The sequence below is a fragment of the Mauremys reevesii genome, linkage group 14, assembly GCF_016161935.1.
Source record: "Mauremys reevesii isolate NIE-2019 linkage group 14, ASM1616193v1, whole genome shotgun sequence".
Lineage (NCBI taxonomy): Eukaryota > Metazoa > Chordata > Testudines > Geoemydidae > Mauremys > Mauremys reevesii.
Window position 1 is genome coordinate 38,620,930 of NC_052636.1, and position 18,998 is coordinate 38,639,927.

Genomic DNA, 18,998 nt, shown 5'->3' on the forward strand with positions numbered 1-18,998 from the left:
TTGTAATTAAGGGATTTCCAATTCAGTGACAGATGCCCAAACACAACACTGTGGGGACTGCTCAAGTCTATGACTCAGTTGCACAAGACCACACCAGGAAGATTCCCCAACCTAGTGACTCAGCAGAGCCCATCCAGACACTTCTGGGCAAGTGTCTGCTAGACACTTGAACTAAGGATATAAAATAGGAGACTGTGGCATCATGTTTTTGCCTTTCTCCTCCCACATCTATGCTGGAAGCAGCAGGAATCCTGAGAAAATGAAGGTCATCTGAGGACAATAATCCAGGTTTTAGGGGGAATTCTATGTATTAAGGAGGGTAACATTCAGTAGGATGAGAAAATTGCTTGACCTAACAACTGCCTAGTGTAATAAGGTGTAAAGTTTAGATTTTGCTGTGGTTGTACAGTGCTTACTGCTCTGCGTTCTGGCCTCAAGAGCCATGGATGCATGTTGAGTTACGATGACCTTTTCCTTGTCTCCACATTTCTTATGTGCCTCCTTCTGACACTTGAAACCAGTTGTTTTTCTAACTTTTGCAAGCATTTGCATTGCAAGGCAGAGGCAGTCTTCTCTGTTTCCGCAAAAGATTCACCAAAAGGTGGGAAGAGCAGACACATTTGTTAAGGCACTACTGGGAGCTGCATCCCTAACTCCACTTTACCTGGCAGGTGAGTCACCCAGCTTAGCCATGGTGCGACTCTCTGGGACTTTTCTCCCAACCGCTCCATTTTTCATCAATGACAATCAAAAGGAAGGTGACATGACATCTGTGTGTGAACATCTCCAGGGAATCACAAGGATGTGTGGCGCAGGCTCTCGTGTTGCAGCAATTGCAGTCGAAGCAACCGCCATGCCAATGTCAGTCATAGCAGCGTTTTCATCAACTCCAGGTTTGTGATTTGATTGTTTCCAATGCTTCTCTCCAAAGAAGCCTTTTCCTTAGCAAGCAATGGCTTGGATACCAAGGGAGGCCTCTTCTGTTTCCTAGGAAGACACAGGAAAATGTGAGCAGAGGAGACAAAAGCCATACACCAAGGCACCACTGGGAGTTGAACCCAGGATCTCCTGTTTACTAGACAGGTGCTTTAGCCAGCTAAGCCATGGCGCCTGCCTGAAGAAAGTATTTGCAACTGTTTCATTTCATGGTTCAAGTCAACACCTGCAAATTCTAAAGTACAGACATTCCCCATTTCCCTCAAGACTTGCAGAGTCTGGCTCTCTGTGCACAGAAAGCCACAGCTGAGTAGACAGAGGGCTTCTAACATGTGCCTCTCCCACCAGTCACTGTGATCAGATAATGGTTAGTGATCTGTGTTTCAGTCGCAGCAACCTCGGCTCAGTTCTGAGTCATGGTAACCTTTCCTTCAGCTCCAGACTTCTCATTTGCCACTTTCCATGTGTGGTGGGCTGTCTGCCCCAAACAAGCAGGAGAAAGATTAAGACAGCCTTGAAGATGCTGTGCAGAATCCAGCCTATCAAGAAAGGGCTTATTGGGAGAGCCAATCAGGAGAAGGCTTGCTGGAGCAGCCCATATATAAAGAGCTGCTCAGCACAGCAAGAGTTAGTCACTCCTTGGAGTTTGAGGAGGGAGGCTTGGCTGCCAGGAAGGAAGGAGCAGGGAGAGCACCATGATCAGAGTAGTGCTGGGGTAAGGGGTGCATGAGTGACCTCCTGGCTGACTACTGCCAGACTAAGGCCCTGATACAAAGGTGGAGGAAGGTTCTAGGTCTGTTGGGAAATGGTCCAGGGAAACAGATGGCAGGGTTGGAGGTTCACACCTTTTGCCTCAGTAGCCACTGACACAGGTGGCTACACCCTGGACTGCAGCCGGCCACTGAGGCAAGTGTCTGGGTAGAGGACATCCCCCCACCCCACCCAGCAGGGGGGAGAGAACTGAGTGGGGCACAGCCAGAGGGCTGTGTCCATAAGAGGACACTGAAGTCCTGAGAGCGACATGGGTCCTAATGATAGAACAGATGGTGGCCAGACGCTACTAGATGAAGGTGCACTGGTGAACCAGAGCTAATTGCTAGGATGGTCAGCAGGAGGTGCTGCAGTGAGGCATGCCCCATGGCACCAAGACTTAGCCGCAAGGAAGGCTCTGTCTGTCTTGAACCAGCACTTAGAAGGATTCTGCTGACAGATCTTTTCTTTTTCTGAAAAGAGATACAAAAAAAAGAGCCAACAGACACACTAGGTTCGGCAAGGAAGAACTGGCAGGCCAAGCCAGGCTCTCCTGGTTAGTAGGAAGGTTCTTCAGCCAGCTCTTCACAAAGATCACTATCTAGAGACCTTTTAATAGCCACTGCAGATGTTCACCACAAAAGAGATGCCAAAATGGAGTTCTCCACTGTCTGCAGCCATCACGCTACCAGGAGTTCTGTGCACAGAGAGGCCCCTGCTGGTGGGAAAAGGCTTTGGTAGAGACTCTTCTGACACCACCCGTTCTCATATAGTGTTTAGCGCTCTGTGCTGTGGCTTCAGCATCCACAGATGCCAGTTCAATTGGGGGACATTTTTCCTGTCTCCACATTTGTCTAATGGCTCCTTTCAACACTTGTCACCAAAAAGACCTGTTTCTTTTGCAAGCGATGTACAGCCAGGCAAAGGCAGTCTTCTCCATTTCCTCAAAAGATCACCAAGCTGTGGGGAGAGGAGACACATTCAGCCAAGCTGGATGCTGAATCTCCTCTTTATTCAGCAGGTGTCTGTGAAGGACATAAATCTACACCGTGTAGAGGTCAAGAATAGGACTTTATTACACACAGTGCTGGCGGAGTGGGCTTATTAGGCTCAGAGACACTGTTAATTAATTAATTACAATAGAATATATAGATTTTCCATGGGTGGGGGAAAGTGACAGGCTAGGCAGTTCCACACCCCGGGATGGGTTTTGCAAGACAGGATAAGCACATTAGCCAATGGTTAACAGATTAGATAATATCTAATCTAGATGCCTTTCTGGAATGTCTTTGCCCCCAAAGTAGCTCTTGTGTCCTACAGGAGGCCTGTGATATGCAGGGGGTCAGATTAGATGCTCTAATGGTCTCTTCTGGCCATAAAGTTGACTAATTTCTGAAAAACTGAGTGTAGCATTGGGAGCAGCGTCTGATGTTTCCCTGTCCAGCCAGCTTGCTGCCTAGAACGAACACTCCTTGAGTGGGGTGATCCACAGGGAGTAGCTCAAACCTCCAGAGTGCCTGGCCAGGGGCAGGACATTGGCACAGCAAGGGAGGGGTGTGGCAGTGACATCACAAAGGCCTTTTGCAGGCCCTCAGCCTATTGGTCCAAGGTGGTGGGGAGGTGGTGACCTCACAGAGAGATGCTGACATCAGCCAGGCAGGACCGGGACGAGGGTCCAGGGAAACCTCAGAGACCCCTGTGGCTTTGCTGCAGCAAGTCTCCTTCTCCAGGTCTCTCTCTGAGGACTGAGAGAGTGTTCGGGTTCACAGACGTGAGCGCCAGGACGAACCTCTTTCAAGTTTTCTCCTTCCCTTTTCGTGATTTTACTAGAAAACAGCCGTCCCTGTTTAGAAGGTAAGAGCCTCCTCGAGGGAAGGGGTGTCATGGGGTGTCACAGTTTGGATGCCGGTGCCCCCCCCCATGTATGGAAGTTCCCACCCCCTGCTCTGTGTTCGCAGGGCCGGAGAGCAACATTCCACATCAGTGATTTGCTCCTGGCTGCCAGAGCAGAGCAGCAGGCTCAGCTGTCAGAACTTCCTGGAGCTAGGAAAGGGGAGGGGCCCAGCCTCTGTAGCAGGAATGCAGGGCAGGCGAGTTCACGGCGGGAATTGTGGGATACTGGCGGAGGCCAGTTATGGTGATTTAATGACCAGCAGCATTTACACTGGCACTCTGTCACAGTAAGTTTGCTGCAAAAAGCTCTAGGCCTCTCATCGAAGTGGTTTTATTTTGTCACCAAAACAGGGCAGTTTTGTTGCCAGACGTGGCATTGCAGTGTGTACACCAGCCACACCAAGCTGCCGACCGAGGGAGCGTTGTGTGTTCTTCACACACCTGAGCAATATATTTCTGCTGAAACAACTTTGTAGTGCAGACCTGGCCAAAGATTCACTCACACACACAGCTTGCAAGGAAAACGTCACCTGCTCCTCTGCTTTGCAGAATCCGAACACAAGGAAAGCTTGTCAGGGCCTGGTGGAGATGGCAGGGAGTCAGGTGTGGGCAGACACTATATCTTACACCCAGGCAGGCACCATGGCTTAGCTGGCTAAAGCACCTGCCTTGTAAACAGGTGAGCCTGGGTTCAACTCCCACGGGTGGTTTTGGGGGCACCTGGTATTGGCTACTGTCAGAGGACAAGATTCAGAACTAGATGGGCCTTTGGTCTAGCCTAGTGTGGTTTTTCTCATGGTTTAAATTACACTCACGGGCACTGATGATAGAGTTACTGAAAGTTTGGGAGTTAGGTGCTGATAGATCAGTGGTCCAAGCCCCTTGTAGACACCCCCCTCCCTCGGGGACAGGGGCAGGTCTGAGCTCTCGCACCAAATGCTCATTGTGGCTGCCAGAACCTGTGAGTGGCTCATTTCGTTTGCACCCTGGGTTGAGTCCTGCTTTGTGCACCGTGTCTGAGAATGAAAATCCTAAACCACCCTTTGAAATGACCAATGCAGCAGGACGTGTCATTGTCCCTGCCCCAAAGCAGACAGACCAATGGAGAAATGCCGTCGAGTCCAAGGTAATACTTCACTGCGGTTTTACCATTTCCACTTGCTAAATTCCCTCCTATCTGCCCAGCCCAGGTGTCCTCTGCCTCAGCTGCTGCTCCCGGCCTGCTCTAGAGTCAAATATGCAGGGCCCCCAGGGGAACAGAGGCTGGGACAGGGCAGCAGCCTGGGTTGGGCTGGGCAGATGCTGGGAGTTCTCGTTCCCTGAGAACTGGCCTGGCTCCCTTCTCAACAGCAAACAACTCAATTCCACACCCCCTCCACAGAAAAATCAGCCTGGAGCCAAGGGCAGCAGGGGACGATTCCCTCTAGTTCCCACCGAGGCAGGAGAGAACTCAGGGCCTTTCTAGCAGAGCTTATGGAACCAACGTGGGGAAACCAGCCTTTAATAACAGGCAGTTCACGTTTAAGCTCAGTGTTTTTAACAATTTTTACAACCTTAAATAACCCTTCAATCGCAGCCGTTCCCTTTCCCTCCGCTCTGTTAAAAGGTTTGGTATTTTCAACAGAAACTTTCTTCCCACAGGAGAGACCTGGGAACCAAGGCTGCCAGATAAACACCTTTAAGAGGAGGCGTAACCTGTCAAAAAAGGATCTCCCTCCTTCAGTTCAGTGACAGCCTGAAATGTTACTTATCCCGGCAGAGCCGGAGGATTGAAAGCAGCTACATCAAATCCCTGGTATCTGAAGAGTTGTTTAGTTTTACCCTTGGTAAACTAGGAGTCTAAAGGGAAGGAAGGTGGTGCCATATATAAAGAGTGAAACACAAAACAATCATAGTTATGCCCATAGTGACTGCAAAATATTTCTATATTCTTCTCATTAGCATCAGTGTATTATTTTCTCTGGCGTCTATACATTGATTATACCTTGACCAAGAAATTTGAATCTTGATAAAATAATCGACTACCCCTGGTTAAGGCAATGGACTCGATACCCACTCGGGTGTCCCTACACAGGTTCAGGTACTAACAACAGTGGCTGCCTTTTAGCAAGAGTTCCTGCCCATTTCCCTTCCGGCTGGAGCATGATTAGAGTGTGTTTGTGGTTAACGACATTGCTATAGATTGTTGTTCATTCCCCACACTGACAATTCAGACCATCCAGTTCCTATTCAAATCTCCACCAGATCATGCCAATAGCCGGAGTCAGGATTTCTCTGGGGCGCTGAAATGTTTCAGGGGGTTGGTGCATGAACTCAGCCTTGCATCCATCCCTGATGTTTCATGGACTAACAACAGCAGCATAAAGAAAGAGCTGATCCAATATCTCACTGTCAGAGGTGAAGGTGGCCTCGTCCCGTCTGCATGACCATTGCCATTGCCGGAGAGAAGGTTTCAATGGAATCGAATGCCCTGGCTCAGACAAGAGACACAGGGAGGTTTTGCTGTTCATGGATCTGTGCAAAGGAAATTGTGTCTCTGTGTGAAATTGAGGAGGGAAATGAAACGTCCACATGGTGGCCCAATGCCCTAAGGAATGTGGGCGATGGACTCCGGCTGGGAAATGATTTCACAGGATCAATGTATTGCCCTGATTAAAAGCTGTGGCTAAAAGGCAGCCACTGTTGTCAGTACCTGAACCTGCAGACTATACAGTAAAACTGGAGTTCTGCTTAGCTATACCTTAACCAATCATTTTACTGAAATGTAACTAACCAATCCCAACATATTGTAACATGATTATCTAACCAGTTATACCCCACCACCTTAATTGCTTTACACCCAACAAATTAATTATCCAGCAGACAGAAACAATCACAGAACCAGACAGAGATTATACAGACAAGCAATAGGAAAGTGGAGACTACAGTGATAGAACAACAAAGAAATGAGGATTTCAGACCCCAGCTATTGATAAGTGAGTTGTTGCCAGACAGGATGCTATCATGGTAGAGGTTGTGGATGCTGGTTGCTTAACTGTCTGGCCCCCAGGGCAGGATTTTGAGGGTCTCAGAATGCCAGCACCCATCTTTTGTTCGCTTAAAACGCGAGCAGGGAGATTCCAACACCGCAGAACTCATGGAACTCCAGGAAACGTGTAACTTTAGGTCCGGGTGAGTGTGCCTAAAAATCAGCTGTGCTGGAGAAGGTCTCTACGAGTTGAAAGAGATGTGCCATCTTGGCCTCCCTAAAGAGTGTCATCAAATATTAATGAAAACTAGGGTTGATAAGTCACATTCTTTGTAGCGTTAGGATTGTGGACTGGACCAAAGTGCCAGTTTTAAGACTCTTTTTTTTCCTCTCTCTTGGGTGTTCTGGTTTCTGCATAGAGACGTGGTTTCAAATCCCACTCCTGACATGACCATTTTCTTTTATCTGGAGAAGATGGCCTCACTTCAATCTCCTTTGCAACAATAGAACACCATTTGTTTAGCTTTTCTATTCCAGTAGTTGTGAGAGAAGTTCCAAACTAGGGGGAAACAGGGCCTTTTCTCTCGACCGATCAATTTTTGTCTTCCTTCATTCCAAGCCATTTTCTCAGATACAGCCGTATTTCCCACAATTTTTTGTTCAGCGTTCTTTGCTTTTATGAAATTTTAGGGTCATCATTTAATTGCCCACAACTGTACTTATGAAGTGAAACACAATATTTTTTGGATATTCTTGCAGGAGAGTTTTGCTTTCTGACCTGGAATTGAACAGGGGCTACCCAAGGGGGATAATGCTACTCCCTTTTCTTGCCTCATCCCAAAAAACATACATTCCTGATGCCCTTTGTTTCCTTGCCCTTTTTAGGGTAAATTTACACTTCTCAGAAGTAGAATCCTTTACAAAACCACTCAAAATCTCAGCAGTGTCATAAGCAATGGCTTCCGGAAACGTGCCCAGCTTTTCTTTAATTTGGTGACACAGGGCCAGGCAAGGGACTGGATACAGGCCTGGATCAGAATCTTTGTTACCAGAGCTAGAATTTCTATTTAAAAAGAGCTATTTTTCTGCAGCTATTAGATTTCCAACACTGGTTTCATTTTATACACATTTTGAGCATCTATTAAGGATAAATTGAACAAAAATACCACTTCTCTTTCCTCAACATCTGCATCATGAAGGGGAGCATTCCGAATAGGAAAGATCTTCTGTGGGGCATGGGTTACAAAAATGCTTCGGGAACCAAATACATGGGCATTTTGCCAAGTTAAAAATCACTTAATGTGGAATTCTCTCCCCAAATCATCTGAGAAAATACTGACTTCAATAATTGAACTCCACTGTGATCATATGCACTTCCTTCAGTTAGTTGGGGTTCTGCTGTTGTTCACCATTTCCGAATGGAGATTTTAAATCACTGCTGTTTCTTTGTTAGCGTGTGCAGTAAATTGGAGAGTTCTCCACTGTTGACAGAACTGCACTTGAAGTGTCATCATGGAGGGGTGGGGAAAAAGCAAAGCTGAAGTGACAAATGAGGACTTTAGGAAATGGTCATTTGTCTTCAATTCTCCAAGAAATCTGAGCTACGTCCTATCGAACTGAACTAATATCCAATTGGGTGAGCAAACAGCCTTCAGGAAAGAGAGAAACCCACATCACAGAGAGACAGAATACATGGCAATGAAAGTATCAAGAGAAATTCCAGAGCAGGTTACATCTGATTATTTAGAATCAGGACAAGAGATTCTCCCATCACATTCTCCTCTGATCCATTCAAAGCAGCTTCACTCAGCACTCTCTCAATAGTCAGTTATGTTATTTACAAAATTGTAAGTATCCCAGTATCCCATAATGGGGGACAAAATAGTCCTCTTGCCAGAAGTGGCTTTACCAATACATGAAACCTGGAATTTAAACGCCAAATAATCACACTATGTTTGGGATCCATTTCAATTCCCCTTCCAGGTCTTTGACACTTTCAGCTCCAGTCATAGCGGCTCTGATATAGGAGGAAAGAAATCAAAGCATCATCTCCAAGCACAGACAGCTGAGAACTCTTCCTCATATGACATTCTGAGAAGTGGAGGGATAGAACGTGATGAAAATAAACTCTGCACAGAGAAGCCAAAATGTAACAGTTCTGGAGTGATGGGGAAGGAGGGAATCTCTGAACCACCCCATCTCCTTCCAGTGTCACAGAGGCTGAAATGACACTTTTTTCCCCTGCTCCTCTTTATTTAACTATAACATGAAAAATTCCCAATGTAACTGCTCTTCAGCACAACCCAGAGCAACGTGAGAACAACTGGCAAGGATACAATCTGTATCAGTGGCGACTCTAACAATCACTTTGCAATAGGAGGAATGGTATAAATGTGATGCTCCCTGGTTCCTCACAGGAAGGGCACACTCCAGTTACTTGTGGGATAATTGAGTTGATAGAAAGGACACATGGGCCCACCTCAAAAGAAGGCAAACTACAAAAGCCATAAATGGGCCACTCATCTGGCCAAGCTGAGGGATAACGGTGCTGCAAACAGTTCAAACAGATTTAAAAAGTTACTATGTGGGAATCAGGAAAAGTATTAAAAAAAAAAATTGATAGCCCTAGAGGTTTTTATGGTGTTCACTGCCCTTGCAGATTCTCTGATGACTAATATGGTCTGAGTGCCAAGAGGTTTTCCCACATTCTCTGCATTGATAGGGCCTTTCCCCTGGTGTGGATTCTCTGATGTTTAGAAAGATCTGAGCTGTGAGTGAAGCTTTTCCTACACTCATGGCATTCGTAGGGCCTCTCCCCTGTGTGGATTCTCTGATGAGCAGAAAGGGCTGAGCTGTGAGTGAAGCTTTTCCCATACTCACGGCATTCAAAGGGCCTGTCCCCTGTGTGGATTCTCTCATGTGCGATAACGTGTGAGCGCTGACTAAAGCTTTTCCCACACTCACGGCATTCATAGGGCCTTTCCCCCGTGTGGATTCTCTGATGAACAGAAAGGGTTGATCTTTGAGTGAAGGTTTTCCCACACTCACGGCATTTGTAGGGCCTGTCCCCTGTGTGGATTCTCTGATGTTTAGAAAGGGCTGAGCTGCTAGTGAAGGTTTTCCCACACTCACTGCATTCATAGGGCCTCTTCTCTGTGTGGATTCTCTGATGAACAGAAAGGGCTGAGCTGTGAGTGAAGCTTTTCCCACACTCACGGCATTCATAGGGCCTCTTCTCTGTGTGGATTCTCTGATGAACAGAAAGGGCTGAGCTGTGAGTGAAGCTTTTCCCACACTCACGGCATTCAAAGGGCCTCTCCCCTGTGTGGATTCTCTCATGTGCGATAACGTGTGAGCGCTGACTAAAGCTTTTCCCACACTCACGGCATTCGTAGGGCCTTTCCCCCGTGTGGATTCTCTGATGAACAGAAAGGGCTGAGCTGCTAGTGAAGGTTTTCCCACACCCACTGCATTCATAGGCCCTCTCCCCTGTGTGGATTCTCTGATGAACAGGAAGGGTTGATATTTGAGTGAAGGTTTTCCCACACTCACAGCATTCAGAGGGCCAGTTGCCTGTGTGGATTCTCTGATGATTAAGAAGGGCTGAGTAGTCACATAAGTTTTTTCCACACACTGTGCATATATTTTTTCTCTTTCCAATGATGATTTCCTGCTTTGTTGTGGTTTCCTTGAGGTCCTTCTGAGTTCCCTGAGAGGAAATACGTTTACTCATTTTCACCCCCGCCTGGTTTCCTTGTTCTCTTTCTGGTCTGTGCTGAATCTCGCGGGATTTTTCCTCCTCATGACTCCTGGACACATGGCTTTTTGATCTTTGCAATAATGCTCTGTTTTTATCCACTTGCTGAACATTTTTCTGCTGAGAATTCTGCTCCTCTTTCTCACATGCCATTGCATCACCTGCTGTGAAAAAGACAGAAACATGAAACAGGAATGAAAAGTGAAAAGCCAAAACAAACTAAGTGCTGGAGGGAGGTCAAATAAAAATCACAAACTGAACTCCCCCATTCTCTTCCCCAAAACAGGAGAGAGGAGGGGATCAATTTGGCTTTCAAGTCCCATCCAAATTCTCAGGGGGAAGGGAGGAAGCTACTGCCTGGCGTCTGCTAGAATCTACGGGAAGCCATGAGCTATAGTTACTCTGAGGATATGACCCCTGCTGGCAACAATAATGAACTTGAGAGACCTCTCAAGGGCTTTGTAGGACATCCCAGATGTTTCCTTCAGGCACTTTCACACTCAGAGTTGGTTTAATGTTTCCTCACCTCTGCAGGGAGATCTCAGGGTCTGTTTTCCCTCTGAACCCTGGAGGTCTGAGACCCATGGCTCTTCCCCTTGTTCCAGCTGGGAGATCACATCAGGTTTGGAAAATGGAAACCCTGCTCAGATGAAAGAAAACAAAGGAGTTCCGTTGATTTCATAAAACCTTCTAATAAAAAACATTCTATTAATTTAACTTTAATACTTAGTGTGACCCAGTGTGCCTGGGCTAGTTCTCACTGAAAATGCCAAGACCAGGGCAGACTGAAAAAGGGAGAGCAGAGGCTCCCCAAACTGGTGGTTAACACGGAAGTTAAACTCACCAACCAGTCACCAACTGTGCTTCTGATCCCCCACATGGGTTATCGAGAAACTGAAAAAAGAAATCACATGGCCCCCTTTATTGCATCCCAGTTCTCTGGCTCACAATCAGCACCTAGGTCCAGCACAGTGAGAGGTTATTTAAAAACCCAGCTCACATAAACAAAGTGTTCTTCTGACCCCAGAGTCAGCCACATTACCAGGTCAGTATAGGTTTGGATCTTACTCAAAATACTACGATGCCAGGCAATCATTGGCATCTAAACTAAAGGTGTATAAGCAAGAAAGCATCTAAACTAAAGGTTTATTATAAAAGAAAAAGAAAAAGAAAAAGGGAGTTGTTAAATGGGAAAGCAGTCAGCCACATTCAGAAATCTATACATCTGGTTCTTAGCAGTATTGGTGAGTTTCTGGCTTGAAAGGCTCTCTGGTACACATCCACATTATTCAGTCCTTTGTTCAAGCCTTCAGTTTGTAGAAAAGTTGCTCCAGAGGTAGGAAGAGGAATTGAAGACAAAATGGAGATGATGCAGCTGCCCTTTATATTCCTTTTGCCAAGTGGCTTCTAATTCCTGTGTCCCAAACACAAGCTTCACAGCACATGGCACGGAAAAGCCTTGGAGTTCTCAGTACACAGTGTGATACAGCATGGCCAGAGGGCAGCAGGAGAGGGTTAGAAGGGAGCCTTATTCCCTGTAGAGGGAAGAAAGTTTGCTATAGATGAACTAGAGCACCTGAAGCCAATTAGAGCACCTGCAGTCAGTCACCTGATAAAGACCCTTGCTCCAATCAGACAGGGAAGTAGTTGGAGCAGAAGGATTGGTATTGGAGCAGAGAACAGTTTGAAGGGAAGCAGAGGAAAGTTTGGAGAAGTGCTGCAGTGGGCTAAGAAGTCCAAGACCCTAGGTAAGGGGTACCGGGCTTGTACAGAGGGAGGGCAGGAAGCCCCCACAAGCTGAAGGGTGGGAGAGGGAAGTAGCCCAGGGGAAGGAACCATCAGTTCAAGTGGTTCACCACTAACCTCAGGGCCCCTGGGCTGGGACCTGGAGAAGAGGGCGGGCCCAGGTCCCTCCCTCTCCACTCCCCTCCTCTAGGACACTAGTGGGGCAGTTAATATTCCAATTCAGGGGCAAGAAATGGTGCCCTGAACCTTCCCCAAAGAAGAGAAAGCGCGAGACCCAGCATAACAGTACCGGCAATTTGCCACAGTATTTATAATAAAATAATAATAATATAGAGTGTCTCTCAATTCCCTACAGTGTCACTTAATAAAACAGTCAATTCCCAGGACCGGTTCCTCAGGTGTTTGAAGATGCCGAACACCTTGCTTGTGAGGGACTAGAATACCCACATATATGTTGGGAACACACAGACACTGTGCTAGTCTGTTCCCCTATGTTCACTCTTCTAGAAAATTATGATCCATTTTGTTCATAGTATGTGTCAGGGCTGAATCCCCACTCTGTCACTCTGAGTGCAGAAAGTGGGGGCCCGACAGGATTCTACAAATTAATTTTTGCCACTCTAGGCTTGTATCAAACCCCCAAAGTTACAGCTTTTCTCTGACCTTGGCTTGGTAAATGCTGCCACCACTCAAATGCAACCCCCCCCCAAACCCTTGGACCCAGGAAGGAGCACTTGAGAATTCTTCCCTCTGGGGCACCCTCAAGCCCTTTCACCTCCCCTCTGGGAAAGAGCTGAGAAAGAAAACAAAGGAAATTAGCTGTGGCTACCAGCTAATCAAACAACACACACAAACTTCTTAGGACACCAAAAATCCAATCCTGTTCTTAAAAGAGGTAAATTTTAGTAAAATTGAAAAGGAAAACAATACATCTGGAACTTAGGCTTCTGCTAGATCTTAAAAGAAAATGTTTGTAAGCACCCAAAATAGCTTTCTTGGGGGTTCAGCTTAAAGCTTACAAGCAAACAAAAGCATCTGGGATAGCACCGAGTAGATCCAAAAGCCAAAATAAAAAATAAACCTGGTTGTGTCTGTCTAAACATTCCTTGGCCAAATCATTTCTTCTAGGTATGGAAGATGAATTTTCATACCTGCTTCAAGCCTTACACAGCATTGCTACTCCGTGTTGCCTTCTCCGGAGAACAAGAGACAAAGGGAAAGTTACTTTCCCATTTAAAAAAGTTCTAGCCTTTCCATTGGCTCTTTTGGTCAGGTGCCCAATACGGTTTTTTTTTTAAACCGTGTTGGCTTGTTAACCCTTTAGAGGTAAAGCAAGCAGAGAACTCGCACCAACAGGGATTTTACAGCCCACTGGCTGGCTGGGTGTTTATAAAAGGGAGATCCCTCCCCTGCCCTCCCCTTCATTTATCACTGTAGGGCTTGTGAGGTACCATTTGAAAAGACATAATCTACTGAATAGCCTCCTGTTAAACTGTGTAGCAACATTGTATGGAAAGTGATGAGATTTTACGGTATGATATTACTGAAAAAGCTGCAGCCCTAATCTTAAGTTCCTCAGAGACAGCAAGGCAAACAGCTGGTCAAATAGCCATTCTCCACCAGGGGGAAGGTGTGAAGATGACATTTACATTCCATCACAGGGACACTTGAAGCTCATATCTATGACAGCCTGTCACCATGACTCAGCTGAGAACTGAAGTGGTTTCTAGTACAAAGGACTGAATTATAAAAAGAGGTGAGGAAAATGCATGAGACTCTCTCTCTCTCTCTCTCCCTCTTTTCCCTCTGCTCATGACAAATCCTGAAGAACTGAATGTGGGCGGCAGGGGCAGGGTAGGGGGAGTCCTGGCTGAAAGGAAAACCAGCCTGTCTCAGCAGATGGTGAGAGAAACATTTGTTTTAAATCCCTTTTAGCTTGTTAAGTTAAACATTAGTTTGTGTTTTATCTTTGCGTTTCTTTCATAAACAATTCTGACCTTTATGCCTCATTACTTGTAGTCACTTCAAATCTTTTTTTTCAGTAGTTAATTGTAGGAATGTTACACTTCCTAAGCGCTAAGGGGGTTGGAATGCCGCCCCCGGATTTGGAGCAGCTGAAGTGATTCCCACCCCCCCACACACTTCCGGTCAGGAGGCACATAGATTAAGCGCTGATAAGGTGTGTATTTCTGGAGTACATAGTGCAAAAAGCACCAACCAGGAGAGGGGGCGAGATGTTGGCTTCAGTTTGTACATGCGTATAATAGCATGATTTATATAACCACTTATAATAAATAGACGTGGACAGCCCCGTTGGGGGCGCTCCACGGGAACAGACTGACTGACTCGGCTCCGTCATTACTACAGTTAATAATTTTGTTTCCTTTTTTTATCTAACCAGTGTGTTTGGATTAAAGTGTGTTGGAAACGCCATTTGGAATAACAAGGCTGGTGCATGTCATTTTCCACTGATGAAACAACAGATTTCATATGAGCTCCCATTGTTCAGGCGTGTGCTGGACAGTGCAAGATGCACATTTCTGGGGGAAGTCTGGGAGCAGAGAATTTTCTGGGGTTCTCCTGTGGGGTACAGTAATTTGTGAGTCACTGACTAGCAGCACTCAATACTGTGTAGCTGGGAGTGAGTATGCTGGAGACTGCGTGTGAACTGCCCAGGAGTGGCTGCTCTCACAGTAGAGCAGTGTAAAAGGCACCCCAGCCTGGGGAACTGAGGGGCCACAGCTGTTAACAGTCCAGATTGTACTGTGCTTAATGTCACAGACACTCAATTTCAAAGAGTCTCCTAAAACAAACAGAAAGTAAATCCACGTCCCAGAAATCGAAGTCTCCCTGGCACTGCTTCTTGCTGACAGATGGGTCCAAAGACAAAGACAGAGTCCTGGAGAAGTTGGAAACATAAGCGTGGGGCTCAGTGCAGAACGGGAACAGGAAGGGCAGGGATATTATTGAATGCAGGATCTCAGCAGTACTAGATGTCAGGATAACACATATTGCAGCCCATTGGCAAACATAATCCCAAATATACATAGAAAATGATGGTTGTCTAAATTAGTTATTTCCATTGATTTATATAAGGGCAAAAAGATATTCTCTGTATTACTGTCTGTCCCTTTTTAAATAATTCCTAACATCCTGTTTGCTTTTTTGACTTCCGCTGCACACGGCTGGATGTCTTCAGAGAACTATCCACAATGACAAAAAGATCTTTTTCCTGATTAGCCTAATTTTGCCCCCATCATATTGTATGTATAGTTGGGGTTATTTTTTCCAATTTGCATCACTTGACATTTATACACATTTTCCATTTTGTTGCCCAGTCACAGTGAGATCTTTTTGAAGTTCTTCACAGTTTGCTTTGGTCTGAACTATCTTGAGCAGTTTAGTATTGTGACGTTATTGATATAATCTGGGACCATATAGAACATGGTTGCAACCAAGGTCCTGTAGTGGCACCAAATCTTATGTAAAGGGGGTCATATAAGGTGTCCAAGACCAAGTTATGGGTTGCTGGTTATAATTATGGTGTCTATATGTATGTATCATTTTGCAGTTGAAGTTATGAGTATTGGCTCTATCCTGTCTGTATTTCCAACTTATGCTGTGCTTCTGGAAGACATCCCAGACAAGTTGGTGTTAGCTCTGCCTAGCCTGCTTGATGGCTCATTAAGGACCATCAGCTATTCAACTGACCCATTGAGAGAAGGCAGATACGCCTTGTAACTCAGCAAAGTATGCAGGGACTTGCTCATGTGACTCCAGACTCCATTTTGCTGTCATTTTCCACAGTAAGAACAAAGAAGTGTTCTTACACCTGGAAAAGCCTATAAAAGGTTGATGCCTCATCTCCATCTTGTTTTCAATCCTGCTTCTTACCTCTGGAGGAACTTTGCTACAAACTGAAGCTCTGAACAAAGGACTGACTGACCCATCCCTGAGGAGGATGTACTCCAGAGACTTGATTTGAACCTGCAGTTTACTCCATCACTGCTACAAGCCTGAACTAAGAACTTTACCATTACTGCATGTAATTGATTCCATTTAACCAATTCTAGCTCTCATCTCTATCTTTTTCCTTTTATGAATAAACCTTTAGATTTTAGATTCTAAAGGATTGGCAACAGCATGATTTGTAGGTAAGATCTGATGTGTATATTGACCTGGGTCTGGGGCTTGATTCTTTGGGATCAAGAGAACCTTTTTCTTTTATTGGGGTGTTGGTTTTCATAACCATTCATCCCCAGGAGGAGTGCACTGGTGGTGATACTGGAAGACTGGAGTGTCTGAGGGAATTGCTTGTGTGACGTGGTTAACCAGTGGGGTGAAACCAAAGTCCTCTTTGTCTGGCTGGTTTGCCTTGCCTTAGAGGTGGAAAAATCCCAGCCTTGGGCTGTAACTGCCCTGTTTTAAGCGATTCATCACTCTCAGTTGGGTCCCACCAGAACCGCATCGTCCCAAGTATCATCTGCAAACTTTGCCACCTCACTGTTTACCCCTTTCTCCAGATCATTTATGAATACGTTGAATAGGATTGGTCCTAGGACTGACCCTTGGGGAACACCACTCCTCTCCATTCTGAAAATTTACCATTTATTCCTCCCCTTTGTTCCCTGTCTTTTAACCAGTTCTCTATCCATGAAAAGATCTTCCCTCTTATCCCATGATAACATAATTTATGTAAGAGCCTTTGGTGAGGGACCTTGTCAAAGGCTTTCTGGAAATCTAAATTCACTATGTCCACTGGATCCCCCTTGTCCACATGTTTGTTGACACCTTCAAAGAACTCTAATAGATTAGTAAGGCATGATTTCCCTTTACAGAAACCATATTGACTTTTGCTCAACAATTTTTGTTCTTCTATGTGCCTGACAATTTTATTCCTTTACTATTGTTTCAACTAATTTGTCTGGTACAGATGTTAGACTTACCAGTCTGCAACTGCCAGGATCGCCTCTAGAGCCCTTTTTAAATATTGGCGTTACATTAGCAATCTTCCAGTCATTGGGTACAGAAGACGATTTAAAGACAGGTTACAAACCATAGCTAATAGTTCCCCAATTTCACATTTGAGTTCCTTCAGAACCCTTGGTAAATACCATCTGGTCCCGGTGACTTGTTACAGTTAAGTTTATCAAGTAGTTCCAAAACCTGCTCTATTGACATTTCAATCTGTGGCAATTTCTCAGATTTGTCAACCACAAAAGATTTGGGAATCTCACCAACATCCTCAGCCATGAAGACTGAAGCAAAGAATCCATTTAGTTTCTCTGCAATGACTTTCTCGTCTTTAAGGGCTCCTTTTGTATCTCAATCGTCCAGTGGCCTCACTGGTTGTTTAGCAGGCTTCCTGCTTTTGTTATTACCTTTTGAGTTTTTGGCTAGCCCCTTCTTCAAACTCCTCTTTGGCTTTTCTTATTACATTTTTACACTTAATTTGGTAGCGCTTATGCTCCTTTCTATGTACCTCACTAGGATCTGACTTCCACTTTTTAAAAGATGCCTTTTTATCTCTCACTGCTTCTTTTACATAGTCGTTAAGCCACGGTGGCTCTTTTTTAGTTCTTTTGCTGTGTTTTTTAATTTGGGGTATATATTTAAGTTTGGCCTCTCATATTGTGTTTTTGAAAAGTGTCCATGCAGCTTGCAGGGATTTCACTCTAGTCACTGTATCTTTTAATTTCTGTTTAACTAACCCCCTCATTTTTGCATAGTTCCCCTTCCTGAAATTAAATGCCAGTGTTGAGCTGTTCTTCCCACCACAGGAATGTTAAATGTTGTTATATTATGGTCACTATTTCCAAGCGGTCCTGTTACAGTTAGCCCTTGGACTAGATCCTGCGCTCCACTCAGCACTAAATCGAGAGTTGCTTCTCCCATTGCGGGTTCTTATACCAGCTGCTCCAAGAAACAGTCATTTAAAGTATCCAGAAATTTTGTCTCTGCATTTTGTCCTGAGGTGACATGTACCCAGTCAATATGGGGATAATTGAAATCTCCCACTATTATGGAGTTCTTTATTTTGATAGCCTCTCTAATCTCCCTTCGCATTTCATCCTCACTATCACTGTCTTTGACAGGTGGTCGATAACAGATCCCTATTGTTATATTCTTACTAGAGCATGGAATTACTATCCATAAAGATTCTATGGAACATGTGGTTTCATTTAAGATTTTTACTTCATTTGAGTTTACATTTTCTTTAACATACAGTGCCACTCCCCTCCCCACCCCCCGAGTATGACCTGCTCTGTCCTTCCGATATATTTTGTACCGTGGAATGGTTGTGTCCCATTGATTGTCCTCACTCCACCAGGTTTCTGTGATGCCTATTATGTCAATATCCTCCTTTAACACGAGGCACTCTAATTCACCCATCTTATTATTTAGACTTCTAGCATTTGTGTACAAGCACTTTAAAAACTTGTCACTGTTTATTTGTCTGCCCTTTTCTGATGTGTCAGATTCTTGTGTGTGTGTGAATGCTTCTCGTCTGATCTGGCCCCTACTTTATCCTCTTCCAGCCTCTCTTCCTGACTAGAACTAGAAAATCTCTATCACTAGTCTCTCCTCTAAGACAAGTCTCTGTCCGATCCACGAGCTCCTCTGCAGCCATTGGCTTTCCCCCATCTCTTAGTTTAAAAACTGCTCTGCAACCTTTTTAATGTTAAGTGCCAGCAGTCTGGTTCCACGTTGGTTTAGGTGGAGCCCATTCTTCCAGTATAGGCTCCCCCATCCCCAAAGTTTCCCCAGTTCCTAATCAATCTAAACGCCTCCTCTCTACACCATCATCTCATCCACGCATTGAGACTCTGAAGCTCTGCCTGCCTACCTGGCCCTGCGCGTGGAACTGGAAGCATTTCTGAGAATGCCACCATAGAGGTCCCAGATTTCAGCCTCTTTCCTTGCAGACTAAATTTGGCCTCCAGGACG

The 18,998-nt window shown here is 45.3% G+C and overlaps 1 protein-coding gene and 1 non-coding gene across 2 annotated transcripts; both read right to left on the bottom strand.

The window, feature by feature from the left end:
• Positions 1-1,037: 1,037 nt before the first annotated feature.
• TRNAT-AGU lies at positions 1,038-1,111 on the bottom strand. Its single transcript has one exon. It is a non-coding gene; the product is annotated as a tRNA-Thr (tRNA).
• A 7,985-nt stretch (positions 1,112-9,096) lies between these two features.
• LOC120381604 (zinc finger protein 551-like) lies at positions 9,097-14,409 on the bottom strand. Its single transcript, XM_039499756.1, has 2 exons — positions 14,389-14,409; positions 9,097-10,133 (listed from the first exon to the last, which is right to left on the bottom strand). The coding sequence occupies exons 1-2, from the start codon at positions 14,407-14,409 to the stop codon at positions 9,219-9,221; spliced, it is 936 nt and encodes a 311-aa protein (XP_039355690.1). The 3' UTR covers positions 9,097-9,218.
• Positions 14,410-18,998: the final 4,589 nt, after the last annotated feature.

Coding starts and splice junctions, on each gene's coding strand:
- LOC120381604 (XM_039499756.1), bottom strand. CDS start 14,409: ATGACGGAGCCGAGTCAGTCA. Junction 10,134..14,388: donor TGACGGAGCCGAGTCAGTCA/GTCTGTTCCCGT, acceptor CTTAATCATCAG/AGAATCCACACAGGCAACTG.